This window comes from Xenopus laevis, chromosome 4L (assembly GCF_017654675.1).
Source record: "Xenopus laevis strain J_2021 chromosome 4L, Xenopus_laevis_v10.1, whole genome shotgun sequence".
NCBI lineage: Eukaryota > Metazoa > Chordata > Amphibia > Anura > Pipidae > Xenopus > Xenopus laevis.
Window position 1 is genome coordinate 38,621,601 of NC_054377.1, and position 15,750 is coordinate 38,637,350.

General features: G+C 39.6%; 1 protein-coding gene across 2 annotated transcripts in view; it reads right to left on the minus strand.

Annotated features, from left to right (window-relative positions):
- znf423.L (zinc finger protein 423 L homeolog) overlaps nucleotides 1–15,750 on the minus strand; it is a 275,238-nt gene that overhangs the window by 15,309 nt on the left and 244,179 nt on the right. For both annotated transcript variants that reach the window (NM_001166439.1, XM_018256370.2), the window contains 2 exon segments: nucleotides 8,226–8,341; nucleotides 9,834–9,965. In NM_001166439.1, coding sequence (NP_001159911.1) covers nucleotides 8,226–8,341; nucleotides 9,834–9,965 — 248 coding nt within the window.

Below are 15,750 nucleotides of genomic sequence, written 5' to 3' on the forward strand. Positions count from 1 at the left end.
TTCCAAGAAATTTTCCTCCTCCGAAAGAAATTATGACGTAGGGAACCGTGAGTTACTGGCTGTCAAACTTGCTCTAGAAGAGTGGAGACACTTACTTGAAGGATCATCGGTCCCTGTAACCATCTTCACCGACCACAAAAACCTAGAGTATATCCAGACCCTTAAGCGCCTCAATCCTCGACAAGCCAGATGGGCACTGTTCTTCTCACGTTTTAACTTCATCTTAACTTTTCGTCCTGGTTCAAGAAACAAGAAAGTGGATGCTCTTTCCCGAAGTTTTACCCCCGAAAACCCCATCTCTGAAGACCCAGAATCCATTGTGCCTCCTACAAAGATCATTGCCGCCCTGTTTCCTTCTCTTGCCTCTCATCTTTTGTCTATTCAAGCTTCTGCTCCTGTGGAAACTCCTGTAGGCGTAGCCTTTGTTCCTCCTGAGCTTCGTCATTCCATTCTGGTCCAATCTCACAGCTCGAAGCAGGCCGGTCATCCTGGAATTAAAAAAACGACTGAACTTTTATCTCGTCTCGTCTGGTGGCCTTCTTTAAGAAAAGATGTTAAAGACTTTGTTTCCTCCTGCTCCACTTGTGCTGTATCCAAATCTGGACATTCTCCTCCCAAAGGCCTACTTTTACCTTTGCCTGTTCCTTCCCGCCCTTGGACCCATTTGGCAATGGATTTCATCGTGGATCTTCCTGCTTCCTCCGGCTACACTGTCATCTGGGTGGTGATTGACAGATTTAGTAAGATGGCACACTTCATTCCTCTTCGGAAACTTCCTTCAGCTCCAGAACTTTCTTCTTTATTCATTAAACATATTTTTCGTCTTCATGGTTTTCCTGCTGAGATTGTCTCTGACCGTGGATCCCAATTTATTTCTAAGTTTTGGAGGTCTCTTTGTAAAGCCCTTAATATTTCCCTTCAGTTTTCTTCTTCATATCATCCCCAGTCTAATGGAGGGGCAGAAAGAGTTAACCAGGCTCTTGAACAGTTCCTCCGATGTCATGTATCCCTGTGTCAGGATGATTGGGCTGACCTCCTTCCTTGGGCCGAATTTGCACATAACAACGCCTTGCACTATTCTTCTGAAAAGTCTCCTTTTTTTTGTGTTTATGGTCTTAACCCCTTGGCTTTTCCTTAAGATTTCCTGCTCACAAATGTTCCTGCCGCCAACGATCAAGCCGCCCACATGTCGGCCATCTGGCAGGCTACTATTGTCAACTTAGAGAAGAGTTCCCTTGCACAGAAGAAGTTTGCTGACAAGAGGAGAGTTTCTTCCCCTCTGTATGTTCCCGGTGACAAGGTCTGGCTGTCTACTCGCAATATTCGCCTCAAAGTTCCTTCACCTAAACTTGGACCCAAGTTTATTGGTCCCTTCCCTATCTCCGAGATCATCAATCCTGTGGCTGTGCGGTTGCAACTTCCTCCTGAGATGCGGATCCCCAATGCTTTCCATGTTTCTTTGCTTAAACCTGCAGTTTCTTCTTCTTCTTCCTCCCCAGCTCCTGTCATTGTAGATGGGCATCAAGAGTTCGAAGTAAAGAAGATTTTGGACTCTCGGATTTCTAGAGGCACCCTGCAGTACCTCATTGAATGGAAGGGATTCGGTCCTGAGGAGTGCTCGTGGGTAAGAAGCTCCGATGTCCATGCTCCTCTCTTGGTCCAAAGGTTTCATCGACAGTTCCCTTCCAGCCCAGGTGGTCCTGAGGCCCCCCCTAAGGAGGGGGGTACTGTAATGGAAACCGATTATCTTCGCCAAGATGGCGTCCAAGATGGCGGCCTCCTGGATCCTGCTGGTCGCAGCACGATGACATCAGCGTCTTTTCGCCCTCGGATTGGTCGCCGGCGTCGGAACGGACGCCGGCGTCAGAACGGACGCAGGCGTCAGAATGTGCGCCGGCGTCAGGACGCCAGCGCGTCCAAATTGGCGCCAAACCCAGGCCTATTTAAAGCAGCTTCAGACTCTCCTCAATGCCCAATTATAGGTTTTCGCTTGCTGATTCCTGGGTGTGTTTATCATTGTTTATCCTGTGTACCGACCTTGCCTGAACTCTCGTCTTTGAACCTCGTCTGCCTGAACTGATTCTACTGCCTGATTACGACTATTCTACTGCCTACTCCTTCTGTACTGCGAACTCGGACTTTGTTACCTCCTCCTTGGTCCTTACTACCTCGGGGCCCTCGGGCCTTACATATACTCTTTCTGCCCTATGATCCTTGTTTGTGCCATTCTCTTCCTGCCCTATGCTCCATGTGTGTCATACTTTATGTGTGCCATACTTTGACTGCCCCTTGCTCCCTATGTATGTCATACTCTGTCTGCCCTATGCTCCATGTGTGTGTGCCATACAATGCCTGACCTATGCTCCGTGTGTGCCATACTCTCCCTGCCCTATGCTCTGTGTGCCATACTCTGCCTGTCCTATGCTCCCTGTGTGCTATACTCTGTCTGCCCTGTGCTCCTTGTTTGTGCCATTCTATACCTGCCCTATGCTCTGTGTGTCATACTCTGCCTGCCCTATGCTCCCTGTCTGTGCTATACTCTGTCTGCCCTGTGCTCCTTGTTTGTGCCATTCTCTGCCTGCCCTATACTCCATGTGTGTGTGTGTGTCATACTCTGCCTGCGCTATGCTGCTTGTGTGTGCCATACTGTGCCTGCCCCTTGGACATCAAGGATCACTGAAGCCAAGAGCACTGAAGCATATCTAACTATGTATGGACCACATTACCAAAGGCAGCTATCCAGTAGTTTCAGAAATTACCTCAGGCCATAGAGGTCTGTCATCAGTGGACAAACCACAGCAAGCAAAAAAAAAAGACAAACTCCACTGGATGATGCTTGGTATAAAGAACATCAATGACATTTCCCCCAGGTTTAAAATTAATAAAAGCTAGGACAGCTGTACTCAGAACAGAGAGCAGTAAATGGTGTGGATGCTGGAGTTTTAGGTGCCAAAGTAGAAGATGGGCTTTTATGTCTGCCAGATACTATAATTTACAGCCATCCTGCATAGAATATTCTCCAGATATGATGGCGATTGAGGCCTGGTTGAAAAATATTGTCAGGGCAGGATATCCATCAGGACCAGAAGTACTAACTAAGTGGAAGTTGACTCTAGTAAACAGACCGTTTAATGGCAAGGAATTCAAAGGTTAAACAGAGTCATAGTCAAGATTCAGTCAGGAACAACCTGGATTATCAATGTTTCATCGTGTTGATGTCATGGCCCAGTGGCACAGATGTAAAGTGCCTTAAAATATTGCCATGTAGGAGAACACTTACTCAAACAAAATATAAACAAGTATTCTACCTTAGTGTAAAAAATCTACATTGCTGGTGTAGTGCTCAAAAACCATATCAATTGTAACATTTGCATTATAAGCTGCAAAACATAGCATTTTCTTCTAATGTTTTACAAATATTTTACAAATTTTAGTATGCCAAAACTGCTAGTGAATTGTAGAATCAGACATTTCAAAGGCATACCTAATTTGTTGTGATTAATTGTATGCATGCTTCGTTGATTATAACTGCAGCTGAAGCCTATTATATTTGATGATCTAGACATTTCTTGTAAAAACATCCAGGCATATACTGTTATCTCTGGGTAAACTACAGAGTTTTACTTCTGCAAAAATTAAATATAGGGAGGGATCTGGTGTACTGATGTATGGGCCACATTCGGACTCTCAAACGGACAGTGAATTTGGGCCATGGCTGGCTTCCTTCAGCCTATCCTGCCCACGACCTAAGTATGCGCAGCTTCCAGTGCCATCTATTTATAGACCGGTATATAAGGGGAAGCTAAGCGGCAGGTTAGGGTCGGTTGGGGGTGCAGAGCTGCGGGTTAGGGTCAACACATTAATGAAAATTTATAATGAGTGAGATAAAATGAATGCTTCTGTTTGCCATGTTAAGCCAAAAAGAATGTTAGTTTTATTTTAGAATGCAAGAAAGGCAAGTTTTGTGAACAGACATCAGCATTTTTGATTCAGTTATGTTAAAAGACAAGCAATATAAACAGTTTGAAACTATTTTTTAAACCTTACAAGCCTCCAATGATTGCAGTTAAAAATCATAAAACTGTGAACCTCGTTGGTATTAGCACTCCATTTCTAAACACAGCTCTTATGAAATTAGGTAGTGTGTAATTAAGGTTGCTAATTGGGTAAAACAGTTGGTCATGAAGACTATAATCAAGATACTGGTTTATGGTATTTACCAAGTCTAAAATAGAAGCAGTTATGGGACTGCATCGGTTGCAAACCAGCTGACAGCAAAGCCATAAACTATATCATTGTGGCAGAGAATAGCAACAAAAATTAGATCTGGAACCTGAAGCAGTCCTCAACCAGTGTGATTAATATGAATACTAGTACTCATATATGCAACTGAACAATAAATGGGCTATTATTGTCTGCCAACAGCTTATAACTATTAAAGGAGTTTACCATTGCACCAGAAATAAAGACTTTTTTTTAACTTTTTTTTTTTAGACAGTTTTTTTCTAATATTGAAGTTTAAAATGTTATGTTCCTCTCTTTCTCTCTGGTGTTTCAGTCTAGTAGCTCGGTAATCTAGGTGCAGACTCTAAACTGTCAAATTTGCTAAATTAGTTGATATATTTTTCAGCAGTATCTGTGAAATGATAGAAGGGTTGTAATTACAAGGAAGCCGACCCTGCAGCTGCAGTAAATAGACTCTAGTAAATAGGCCATTTAATGGCAAGGAATTCAAAGGTCAAACAGAGTCATAGTCAAGATTCAGTCAGGAACAGCCTGGATTATCAATGTTTCATCATGTTGATGTTATTGCTGACTTTATTTAGATATTATTTGTAATATGCAAAAAAAAATAAGCATTAAGGCAACAAACTAACGTTTTGGCAGCCTTTCAAAAGTATTTTGCTACCTACCACTGTAAACAGGTAGCAGCAGTTGGAATAGCAGAGAGCAAGTCAGAATTGAAAGTGATAAATAATATTATATATAATTTTGTTATCTATAGTAATCCTAATAGAATCCTTATAGAAAGCCTCATTATTAATCAGATTTTTGGTTGCAGAGGCACTTGACCCTGCCAGCCAGAAAACAATTAAAATTTCAAGCAAAATTGAAATGAAAATTGATGAAAGGAATATTAAATAAAAAAATTAAGACCAGTTCCAGAAAATTATTGTCTTCACCATACTTTAAGTTTTATTTTCCAGCCTCCATCCTGCTATTACCTTGTGCCTAGCAGGCAGCCCTGCTAAGGAGTTTTGCAAGCCCCCACCTTCTGGGAGAATCCAGCCATTTTATGCATCAGAACTCACTCTCTCTATGTGTAAGGAAGTTACCTGGTGGTCTAGTGGGCAGCGGGGTCCAACGCCATGTCCCTGGCGTGTACGCCTGCTGCTGCGCTGCTCCCTTCCTGGTTCCAGGTTCCCCTATGGCGCGCGCACCACGCGTGTCCGTTTCTTAAAGGCTCAGGCGCGCTTGCGTGAAATTCAACAGTTTAAAAGGGGAATTCAGTCTTCAGCAAATTGCCGTTGTTAGGTTCTATTAGCAAGTTAGGTTCTATTAGTGTTCTCCTGAGCAATTCCTGACTGTTCTACTGTGTTTGACCCTTGCCTGCCTGCTTACTACTCTGACCTCTCCAATCCTGATCTTGCCTGTCTGTGACTACGGTGATCTCTCCAATCCTGAACCTTTGCCTGTCCTCCGACTATTCTACAATCTCTAATCCTGATTCTGGCCTGTCTGACTATTCTAACTGCTTGTGCTGGCCCGGCCTGCTTGTTCCTGGTGGTGTTCTTCCTTCCAGTATCCTAGTGAGACAATCGTGCCCCTTTGCTAGTCCAGAACCTTTAGATTTGCTCCCCTCTCTGTTAAGACCTGGTGGCATGTAATTAGCCGAGGGCTCCTCCCGAGGTGAAAGGCGGCGGTTAAAGGCAAAAGTGAGAGCCGAGACCAGGGAGCTTAGCTTAGGTTCTGGATATAGGGTGCCGAACGTGACACTATGTAAGCAATTTATTAAAGTACTAGGCCAATGTTTCCAATCAGATAATTGAAATATAGAGAAATATGACAGTGCATACCTCTATTCTGCTGGCTATAGATATCCAGGTCCATGTATCTGGCAGATAAAGTCATATAGTTACAAGAAGAGCAAGTAGTAACATAATGGATTTTGGCCTTATTTGGCCAGGTTATGGCTTGTCCACTGCTTATGGCTCGAGGTATCAGGATATAATATAAATATAATTATATTAGATTTGCTTTTAAGCCTACTTTAAAGGCTACTGCCACACAAGGCTGTGTTTTTGCAAGCGATACACTCACATCTGTTACTTCCTTATCTGCACAGCGATGGCTGTACAGTACAGATCAAGCACAAAAATGAATATTTTTGTAGGCAGAAAAACAGCCACGTCTTGTCTGCCATAGTATACTTTTCAGTGCTTAACATTCTGGAGAATCTCTGGTACAAGAAAAAGGCAACCTTGATTCACGTGGAAAGGAAAGGAACCCCAATTCACAGCAGTAGGTGAGCAGAGATATGTTTTGTGTTTTAGATCAGTAACAAATTCTGTTCTATGTTTGACTGATGCAAATTAATTTATCCTGACCAGATATCATTCTAAAAGGCATAACAGATGTTAGATGATAAATTGCATCAATAGATTCTTAGTATTACCAAGAAAAAGTGACAAAAACAGATAAGATCTTAAGTAGAATTACACTGTAAAACCTAGAATACAACCTGTTATTTACTGTATGTATTTTTTAATCTGTGAGCTAAACATGGGAAACCGAAACTAAAACATTAATTATCCAACTTCCTTGTTTTACAAGCGATTGTCCTTGTTCTACAAGCATCCTACCAGTGCAAGATAAATCACGTTATTTGTCTTATCCAGAAGCCAGAGAGAGACAAAGCAAAGAAAGGAAGGGTATGGTAAAAAATAAAAAAATGGTCCATGCTTTTTTTTTCGATTAAAAGAACTGCAGAATTGGGCGTAACTAACTGCAAAATACTATACTACACTAATATCAAACCACGAGCGTGGTCTAATCATGACATTATTCTCTACTTCTTTTTGTTACAGTATGCTAGACCAAGAAGTGAATGGCCATCCTGAAATATTTTTCCAAAAACAGTACAGGGGATGCTACAGAGGAGACTTTATGGGCTGCCTATAAAGCCATGATTTGGTTGGTTGTTAAACATGCCCTATACATAGGTAAACACCAGTCTGCTTTAATGACATTACAGAATTTTTTCTTTAGAAACCTCCCATAAACTGAATCACAATCCTCTTGGCTACATTCGTGTCAAGAGGGAAGAACTGAACTGAGTATTAACAGATAAAGGCAAAAAAGCACTTAAATATAGCAATAGGCTCTTCTATGAAACAGGGAATAAGGTGGAAACCCATTCTAGTGAAGTTGCTGGTGAATAAAAAACATTCACATTAATACAAGTGATTAATACTCCTCAAGGGAATACTGTTGCACAATTTTATTCAGAATTATACGATGGTGTAATTCACCATGTTATCTATCCTTAGTGTCTTCCTATCGTTAGATGCAGAAGGCATTCAACATGGTGAATTTGACCTTCTTGAGAGAAGTGTTTGATGCAATAGGGTCTGGCCCTCACTTCAGTGAGGCAATATCATCTTTATACAATAGCCCATCAGCAAGAATTGGGCTATTATTCCCGCAATGGGATGAGACAGGGATGCACACTATAACCCTTTCTCTTCGCATTATATATAAAACCATTAGCTCAGAGGATTAAACCTATACATATTTGGCTTAACGGTAGGGTCAGAAGTGTTTTAGAAGACACTTTATTAACAGTCACAACCCACAAACTAATCTGCCTAATTTATTTAAAGAAAGCTACTCTGCATTATCTGGATTTAGGGTAAATAATTCAAGGCATTGGCACAGTCCCAAAATCCCAAAAGCTTCTAGAAATCAACATTGGTTTTTGATGGAAAAAAGAGCATTTAGTAATACAGCTGACCCCACATTTAAGAAATATGCATTCTAGAATAATAAAATGTCTTTATCTCACTGCTACGTAGGTAGCAAAAAAACACACAACCACGTTATGGGATTTACTAGAGTTACCTATAAAACCTTATTTAGACTAGTACTCTTTAGCCTGGTGGGTAAAAAAAAATGGTTTCTAGATTTTGATGCCGTGTACAAAATATTAAATCCAAAAATATTACCTGAAGTTCAGTTTGAAAGAAGAACTTCTGTGGACACTGGGAACAGTCATAAATTTTATCTTCTTGGCCATGAACTGCAAATATATGCTGTTGTAACTTATTTGCCTGTACAAAAACTAAAACAAAGCACAGTACCAAGAAAATTAGGGTTAAATTCATCTAATCACGTAAACCATTTTGCAATAAGTGTACTAATTAGTCATACAGCTTACAAAGTAAGACTTAAACTGGGAATCATTAGTCTTTGATTTACAAAATCGTACTATTTTTGCTAGCATGCCTAATTTAAGGAGCTGAATAGATCTGCATATAGAAATGCAGGCCTGTGCTGACCCAAGGGCCACCTTCTGGAAAAACAGTTTTTAGGGGTTTGTTATATTTTTTCATACGAGGGGGGGACTAAGCATGAGAAATCTTTAAAGAGAACTATACCACTAAACAACGTAGGTCTCTATAAATATATATTGCATAAAACAGCTCATATATAAAACCCTGCTTCATTTAAATAATAAAATAATTTGTTAGTAGAATGTGCCTTTGGGTAACCCTAAACAGAAAATTGCCATTTTAGGAACTAAAGGCCCCCCACCTGGATCCTACAATTCACAGTGCACACAAACACCATACATGTCAGGTCACACGAACCAATTAACAGACAAAGTTCTATCTTTTGCTGCCAGATTGCAATTGCACAGCCATGGTGTCTGTACCAAATTTGTGGCACTCCCTTGCCTCACTACTTACTCAAAAGATGCATGGAAAGGATCATGTGTGTCATCAGGGCTGCTGCCTCAGACAGCAGCAAACCCAGAAATGCTCCTATATGAAAACATACACATTTTAAAACTTTCACGTTTCTCTGAGACCTTATCATGCTACATACATTAACATGACTGACTACTTTACCTTTCAGACTTTGACAGTCAGCCCGAACAGTAGCATAACACTTTTGCTGCATTTGTAGTTGTTTAAACAGCCTGTTCATAAGCCTGTCTAAAAAGGACAGGATAGCTCCTTGTCCAAATTCAGTTCAATGAATAGCACTTTTATTCCACACTTGTTTTGGTTATTTCTTTCTATTAAACCCTTATGGGGTTTGAGTTCTCCCATTAAATGGCTGCTGTACAGGCAGTGGCTGGCATACTACAATTGCTTTATGTTCTGGTTATATGTAATTGTTAACTGGCTGTACATGTAAATAATTTTAAGCAAAATATTTGCTTAAATAAAGCTGTGATCAACCTTCACCCATTAAGTGACTTCTGACTTTGTTATTCCTGGACTGGGTGTTTGTTTGGGATGGGACGTTTTTATTACAGTCAAAATCCACACTCCGTAGACTGAATTGCATTAATTTTGAATAAACCCTGAACCATACTCTAATTGCACTCACTGGTATAAACGTCACCTGTTGAAAAAATTATCAACATTTCCTTTTTTGGAATGCATTATCCAGGATTCATTTACACGTTACACATCAAAATGTTTTTATAGCAAAGATTTACTCCAAAGCAAAAGTAGCAAAAATAGTAAAACTGAATTTCTGAAATTCCCCAGTGTGTCATTTCTGAAGCAAACCATGCACACTCAAACTTGTCTGGCTCTTACCTGTAAAACAAACAGGACATTTGAACGTTCCTCCCATCCCTTCAAAGCTGTGCTCAATCAGGTGACACAAAAGCTTTGCCGGAGAGTCAAACATCTGGTTGCACAGCTTGCACTCGTGATTGATTCCTTCCTCTGCAAGGTTCAAATGATACACACTTGTTAGTGACACAACAGATTAGGTTGTAGGACGCAGTATTCTCCTTGTAGGCCGAGCTTACAACTTCAACTCTTTATTTGCATCAGAAACGTATTAATCACAACTGCTCTTTTTAATTAAAGGTGGATGTATGATAAATACAAAAGATAGGCATCCAGCATTTTACTGGTCAAATGTAGCAAATGAGTCTGCCAGTTCAACCTTTATTGAACAAGCTGGCCAACCATTGCTCGGCAGAGAGGGGCTACATAAAGAAAAATCTGATTTAATAAAAGCAGACTCTCTGTCAGGCCACCTAATAACTCCAGTTGGTACATGTCGGTCAACAGTAGTTCCTCTGGATGAGCAACCAGACAATGGCTTTTTACCCATAGTGCAGTGTTTTCAACCAAAGTCCCAGTGTAAGGGGGAGGGGTTAACAAACTGGATGCATCTATAGTAAAGTGAAGGAGTGTATTTAGCACAAACAGGTTTAAATATATGTCACCAATGGCATCAATAGCTGTCTTAAAGTTTATGTGAACACAACTGCAGTTGCAGTCATAAACAGAACCATCTGTTGTTTGCCCAGTCATATTTAGTCAAAAATAATGATTTTATGGAAATGCAGCTCTGTATAAAAGTAACTACAATGCTTAGGGGCAGATTTATCAAGGGTCGAATTTCGAGTTCATGGGAGTTATTTAAAACTCAGTACAAGAAGAATTCACTGTCACTCGAAGGCTGGTGCAAGCAGGGACAAGCCTGCTTGCACCAGCCTTTGCGTGCCAGTGAATTCTTCTTGTACTGATTGTTTGGAAGTTGCCAATCCCTCCTTCACCGTGCACCAGGCGTCCAGATTAGAAGGCCAGGGTGTGCGAGTGGTGCCTCTCTTCTCTATTAGTTATTTAAAACTACCATGAACTCAAAATTCAATCCATATTTATTTAAAAAATCCCATTTTTCAAAGTCGGGTGAATAGCATCGACCCGCAAACTCAAATCTAATTTGAATTGAATACGATTTGAATTTAAATAACTTGATTTGATGGCTGCAAACAACTCCAAATTGATCCCAGGACATCTACCATAGGCGAAAACAGCAATTTGGCAGGTTCAAGGAGGTGAATAGTCTAATTTGAGTTATTAAAATGGTCAGTGTATGATAAATCTCGAAAATCAATTTCTAATTTTTAAAAAAAAACACAAATCAAATTTTAATAACTCCCTAGTCAAATTTGACAATTTTGGCCATAAAAAAAACTCAAATTTTCACTTCGACCCTTGATAAATCTGCCCATTAGTGTAGCATTTTAATTGCAATTTTTTACACTTAAATTGTAGTTTTCACTTATATCAGTACACATTTATATAATGCAAATTTATGAAACTACTCTGAAATGAGAAAAACTGAAAAAGAAAAATAGATTCCAACCAAAGAGCAAATGTACTTTGCATCATGAAAAGTGGCTTAAATATGTTCAGGTGACAAGTACATCTTAATTACTAGTTATATGAATGCACCAGTACACTAGTGCATAGCACTAGAACATAGACATAGCATGTTCTCAGGGTACTTGTTTTAAAGATATTTAATCTTAAACCATGATACTGTAAACACAATAAACTGAAAAAAGATATATAACTTAATAAACCATTACTTAAAGCCAAATTCACCATAACAAAAAATGTATTCCTAATGAGAGTTTTAATTATTAAAGTTGGAAAAAACTGACAATATTTCCCTTTAATTTATCAATTAATAAATTTATAAATGATTACATTGCTGAAATTAATCCATAAACGGAAAAAACTGTAATCATAGAAGTTTGTGCAGCAAAGAGGAGGACATGTCTCACAAAAGACATCTTTGAATTATATATGAACACATAATGTGCCTTTGACATCTTAACATAGGCCATGTTCTCTCCATGTGACAAGGCAGTGTCAGCAAAACAATAGGATGCAAGGTTTTAGAACACAAGAGCAGCAAATTTTATGTATTTAAATTCACACAAAAATATATATTCATATGTATTTAATGCGATGCAGAATAAAATATTGCTTTCACCATTTGTTAATTTAGCAGACAAAAACGAATCATTATATTGAAGTATGATTGTAATTAGCCCAATTATTGTTATAGTTCCATGTGTCAAAATTCTATTTTACTAGAATGCTTAAAATGTAATTTCAGCTCCATTTTGATCACTGTGATCATTTTTAGCTTCACTTAAAAAATTTGTTCTTGAACATGTTTCTAATTCTGTTTAACTCCTTTAATCAACAGACAGAAAACGTTAAATGTGATCCATTAGCATCTAGTGATGCAAATGCGATTTATCTTGAGGGAAAAAAAGAACTGAATAGCGGTGTAATAAGCATTCATTTTCCACTTCACTACTCAAAAAAATAATAGGATGTGCTCTTGTTTAAAACAAGCAGGCCTGCTGGATTCTGTCAGGCTGAAACTATGTCAGGCCAAAAGAGGCACAGAGAGAGCTTTGTGCACAAGTATCATGTGGAGATGATAGTATCACACTACCTAGTTTTGTCTACGAAAGCATTTGATTCTTGACAGACAACTACTTATTTCCATAACGGTCTAGGGGTGGAGGACAGCAATAGGATTCAGAGTCGATTATGAGAATTCTGAAGGTGAAACCTAGGCGGTGTCTAAAGATGTCAAAGACAAGAGTTTGTATAATTTTTAGGCATATAATTTAGTGCCTGTTAGTGAGACATTGACCTCTCTGTACTTTCTCCACAATGCTCATCAAGAATAGAATTAAATTCCTAGTGCATAATAACAGAGTGAAATATTTCCTTCACACTTAACTAGAAAAGTTTTCACATCTTGCAAAGAAAAGCAGTTTTAATTGAGATGCATTACCTGTACGATGCAATACAAGATCGTTACCTTAGAATGAACAAGACAAACGTGTGGTTCAGCATGTGGTTGATCAGGTAGGCAAATTATTGGGTGGGGATGGGCAATACTCAACGGTCTTAGTGCATATCGGTACTAATGACAAAATAGATGGTAGATGGAAGATCTTAAAGAGTGATTTCAGGGATCTAGGCTCAAAGATCAAAGACTTCCAATGTCCTCTTTTCTGAAATTTTGCCCGTGCCACGTGCAAGTTTAGGAAGACAGCGGGAGCTTAGGGAGCTAAATGTGTGGCTCAAGTCTTGGTGTAGGAAGGAAGGATTTGGGTTCCTAGAGCACTGGGCTGATTTTTCCTTGGGGTACAACTTATCCAGTCGTGACAGTTTGCACCTCAATGGAAGGGGGTCCACGGTGCTAGACGAAAGAATGGCTAAGAGGTTGGAGGAGTGGTTAAACTAGGCAAGGGGGGCGGGTGAGATAAAGAATTATGTGGAAGCTAGGGTAGACGGGGCAGTGGGGTTAGTAAGGGGTCATGGGGCAGGAGTAAGGGGGGCATACAGTTTACCACCTACGGAGGTCCCTCTGTTACAAGGAAAATAGAATAATGCTAACTTAACATATAATTCTCCACTAAGTAATGCAAATTTCAAAAGTAGAAATTAGTAACTTCCGCTGTATGCTGGCAAATGCACAGGTAAAATGGGAGACCTGGAATTAATTGCATGCTCTAAAAATTATGATATAATTGGGAACACTGAGACCTGGTGGGATGAAACATGTGACTGGACTGGACTGTGAATTTAAATGGTTACACCCTTTTTAGGAGGGACAGATGGATTAAAAAGGGTGGAGGAGTGTGTTTGTATGTAAAGCCTGAACTAAAGCCATGCACTTAAGAAATAACCATAACTGGCACTGGTGAGGGTGTAGAATCTCTCTGGGTAGAGATTTTGACTGGGCACGAGGTTACACAAATGAGGAACCAGTTAATGAAGGTTTCCTTCTTAATAGTCCCAATTCTAGTAATACAGCTAATGATGCATGGTTCATACATGAGGAAATTCAAAAGCGACTAGAACATGTTAAGAAAACAAAGATCCGGGGCCAGATGGTATTCATTCCAGGTTACTTAGCGAGCTTAGCTCTGTGATTGCCAAACCTCTTTACTTAATTTTTCAGGATTCATTGAGGTCTGGCATAGTGCCAAGAGACTGTTGAATTGCTAATGTGGTGCCTCTATTCAAAAAAGGTTCCCGTTCTCAGCCTCAAAACTATAGGCCAGTTAGTTTGACGTCATTGGTAGCATAGCTTTTCGAAGGCTTAATAAAGCATAAGATACTGGACTTTATAGCAAATCATAATACTATGAGTGTGTGCCAGCATGGTTTTGTGCATAACAGATCTTGCCAGACAAATTTAATTTCTTTTTATGAGAAGGTAAGCAGGGACCTTGATTCTGGGATAGCAGTGGATGTGATATACTTAGACTTTGCTAAAGCATTTGATACAGTGCAGATACAAAAAAGGTTACTGGTTAAATTAAGGAATGTTGGCCTGGAAGTATTTGTACCTGGATAGAGAACTGGCTAAAAGATAGACTACAAAGAGTAGTACCACAGGGCTCTGTACTAGGTCCCTTGCTTTTCAACTTGTTTATTAATGACTTGGAGGTAGGCATTGAAAGTACTGTTTCTATTTTTGAAGATGATACTAAATTGTGCAGAACTATAGGTTCCATGCAGGATGCTGCCACTTTGCAGAGTGATTTGTCTAAGTTGGGAAACTGGGAAGCAAACTGGAAAATGAGGTTCAATGTTGATAAATGTAAGGTTATGCACTTTGGCAAAAATAATATAAATGCAAGTTATACACTAAATGGCAGTGTGTTGGGAGTTTCGTTAAATTAGGGGTTTAGTTGTCTAATTCTGGGCACTGTCATTCTGTGGCAACTAAAACAAAAAAAAAAGGGCATTAGCTCAAGGGATGAAATCATAATTATGCCTTTTTATAGGTCCCTGGTGAGGCCTCATCTGGAGTATGCAGTGCAGTTTTGGACTCCAGTCCTTAAGAGGGATATAAATGAGCTGGAGAGAGTGCAGAGACGTGCAACTAAACTGGTTAGAGGGATGGAAGACCATTATGAGGGGAGACTGTCAAGGATGGGGTTGTTTTCTCTGGAAAAAAGGTGCTTGCACTTTAATGTACATGTAAAGTGTAATCATGTGATTACACTTTACACGTACATTAGAGGACATTATAGACAAATAGCAGGGGACCTTTTTACCCATAAAGTGGATCACCGTACCAGAGGCGTACTTTAGACTACAAGAAAAGAAATTTCATTTGAAGCAATGTAGGTGGTTCTTCACAATCAGGACAGTGAGGTTGTGGAATGCACTGCCGGGTGATGTTGTGATGGCTGATTCAGTTAATGCCTTTAAGAATGGCTTGGACGATTTTTTGGACAGACATAATATCAAAGGCTATTGTGATACTAAACTCTATAGTAAGTATAGGTATGGGTATATATAATTTATGTGAAAGTATGGATGGGTGTGTGTATGGATGCTGGGTTTTCATTTGGAGGGATTGAACTTGATGGACTTTGTCTTTTTTCAACCCGATTTAACTATGTAACTATGAAAGAGATCTGCCATCTTAAGGTTTCTACATCTATGTAAATTTGTCACATGGCACAGTGCATTCAACATTTCATACTGTTTTTACGGACTGTGTCAATTACAGGAACCTCCTGGTGGGTATGCAATGTAATAATTAATAATAAAGTATTTAGCTGATGCACCATTTGCTGTTTTAATTGTGTCACTCTAAAGGCATGCTTATTGCGAAGAACAGAAAAATGAGAAAGCACATGTATACCCAAACACTGTC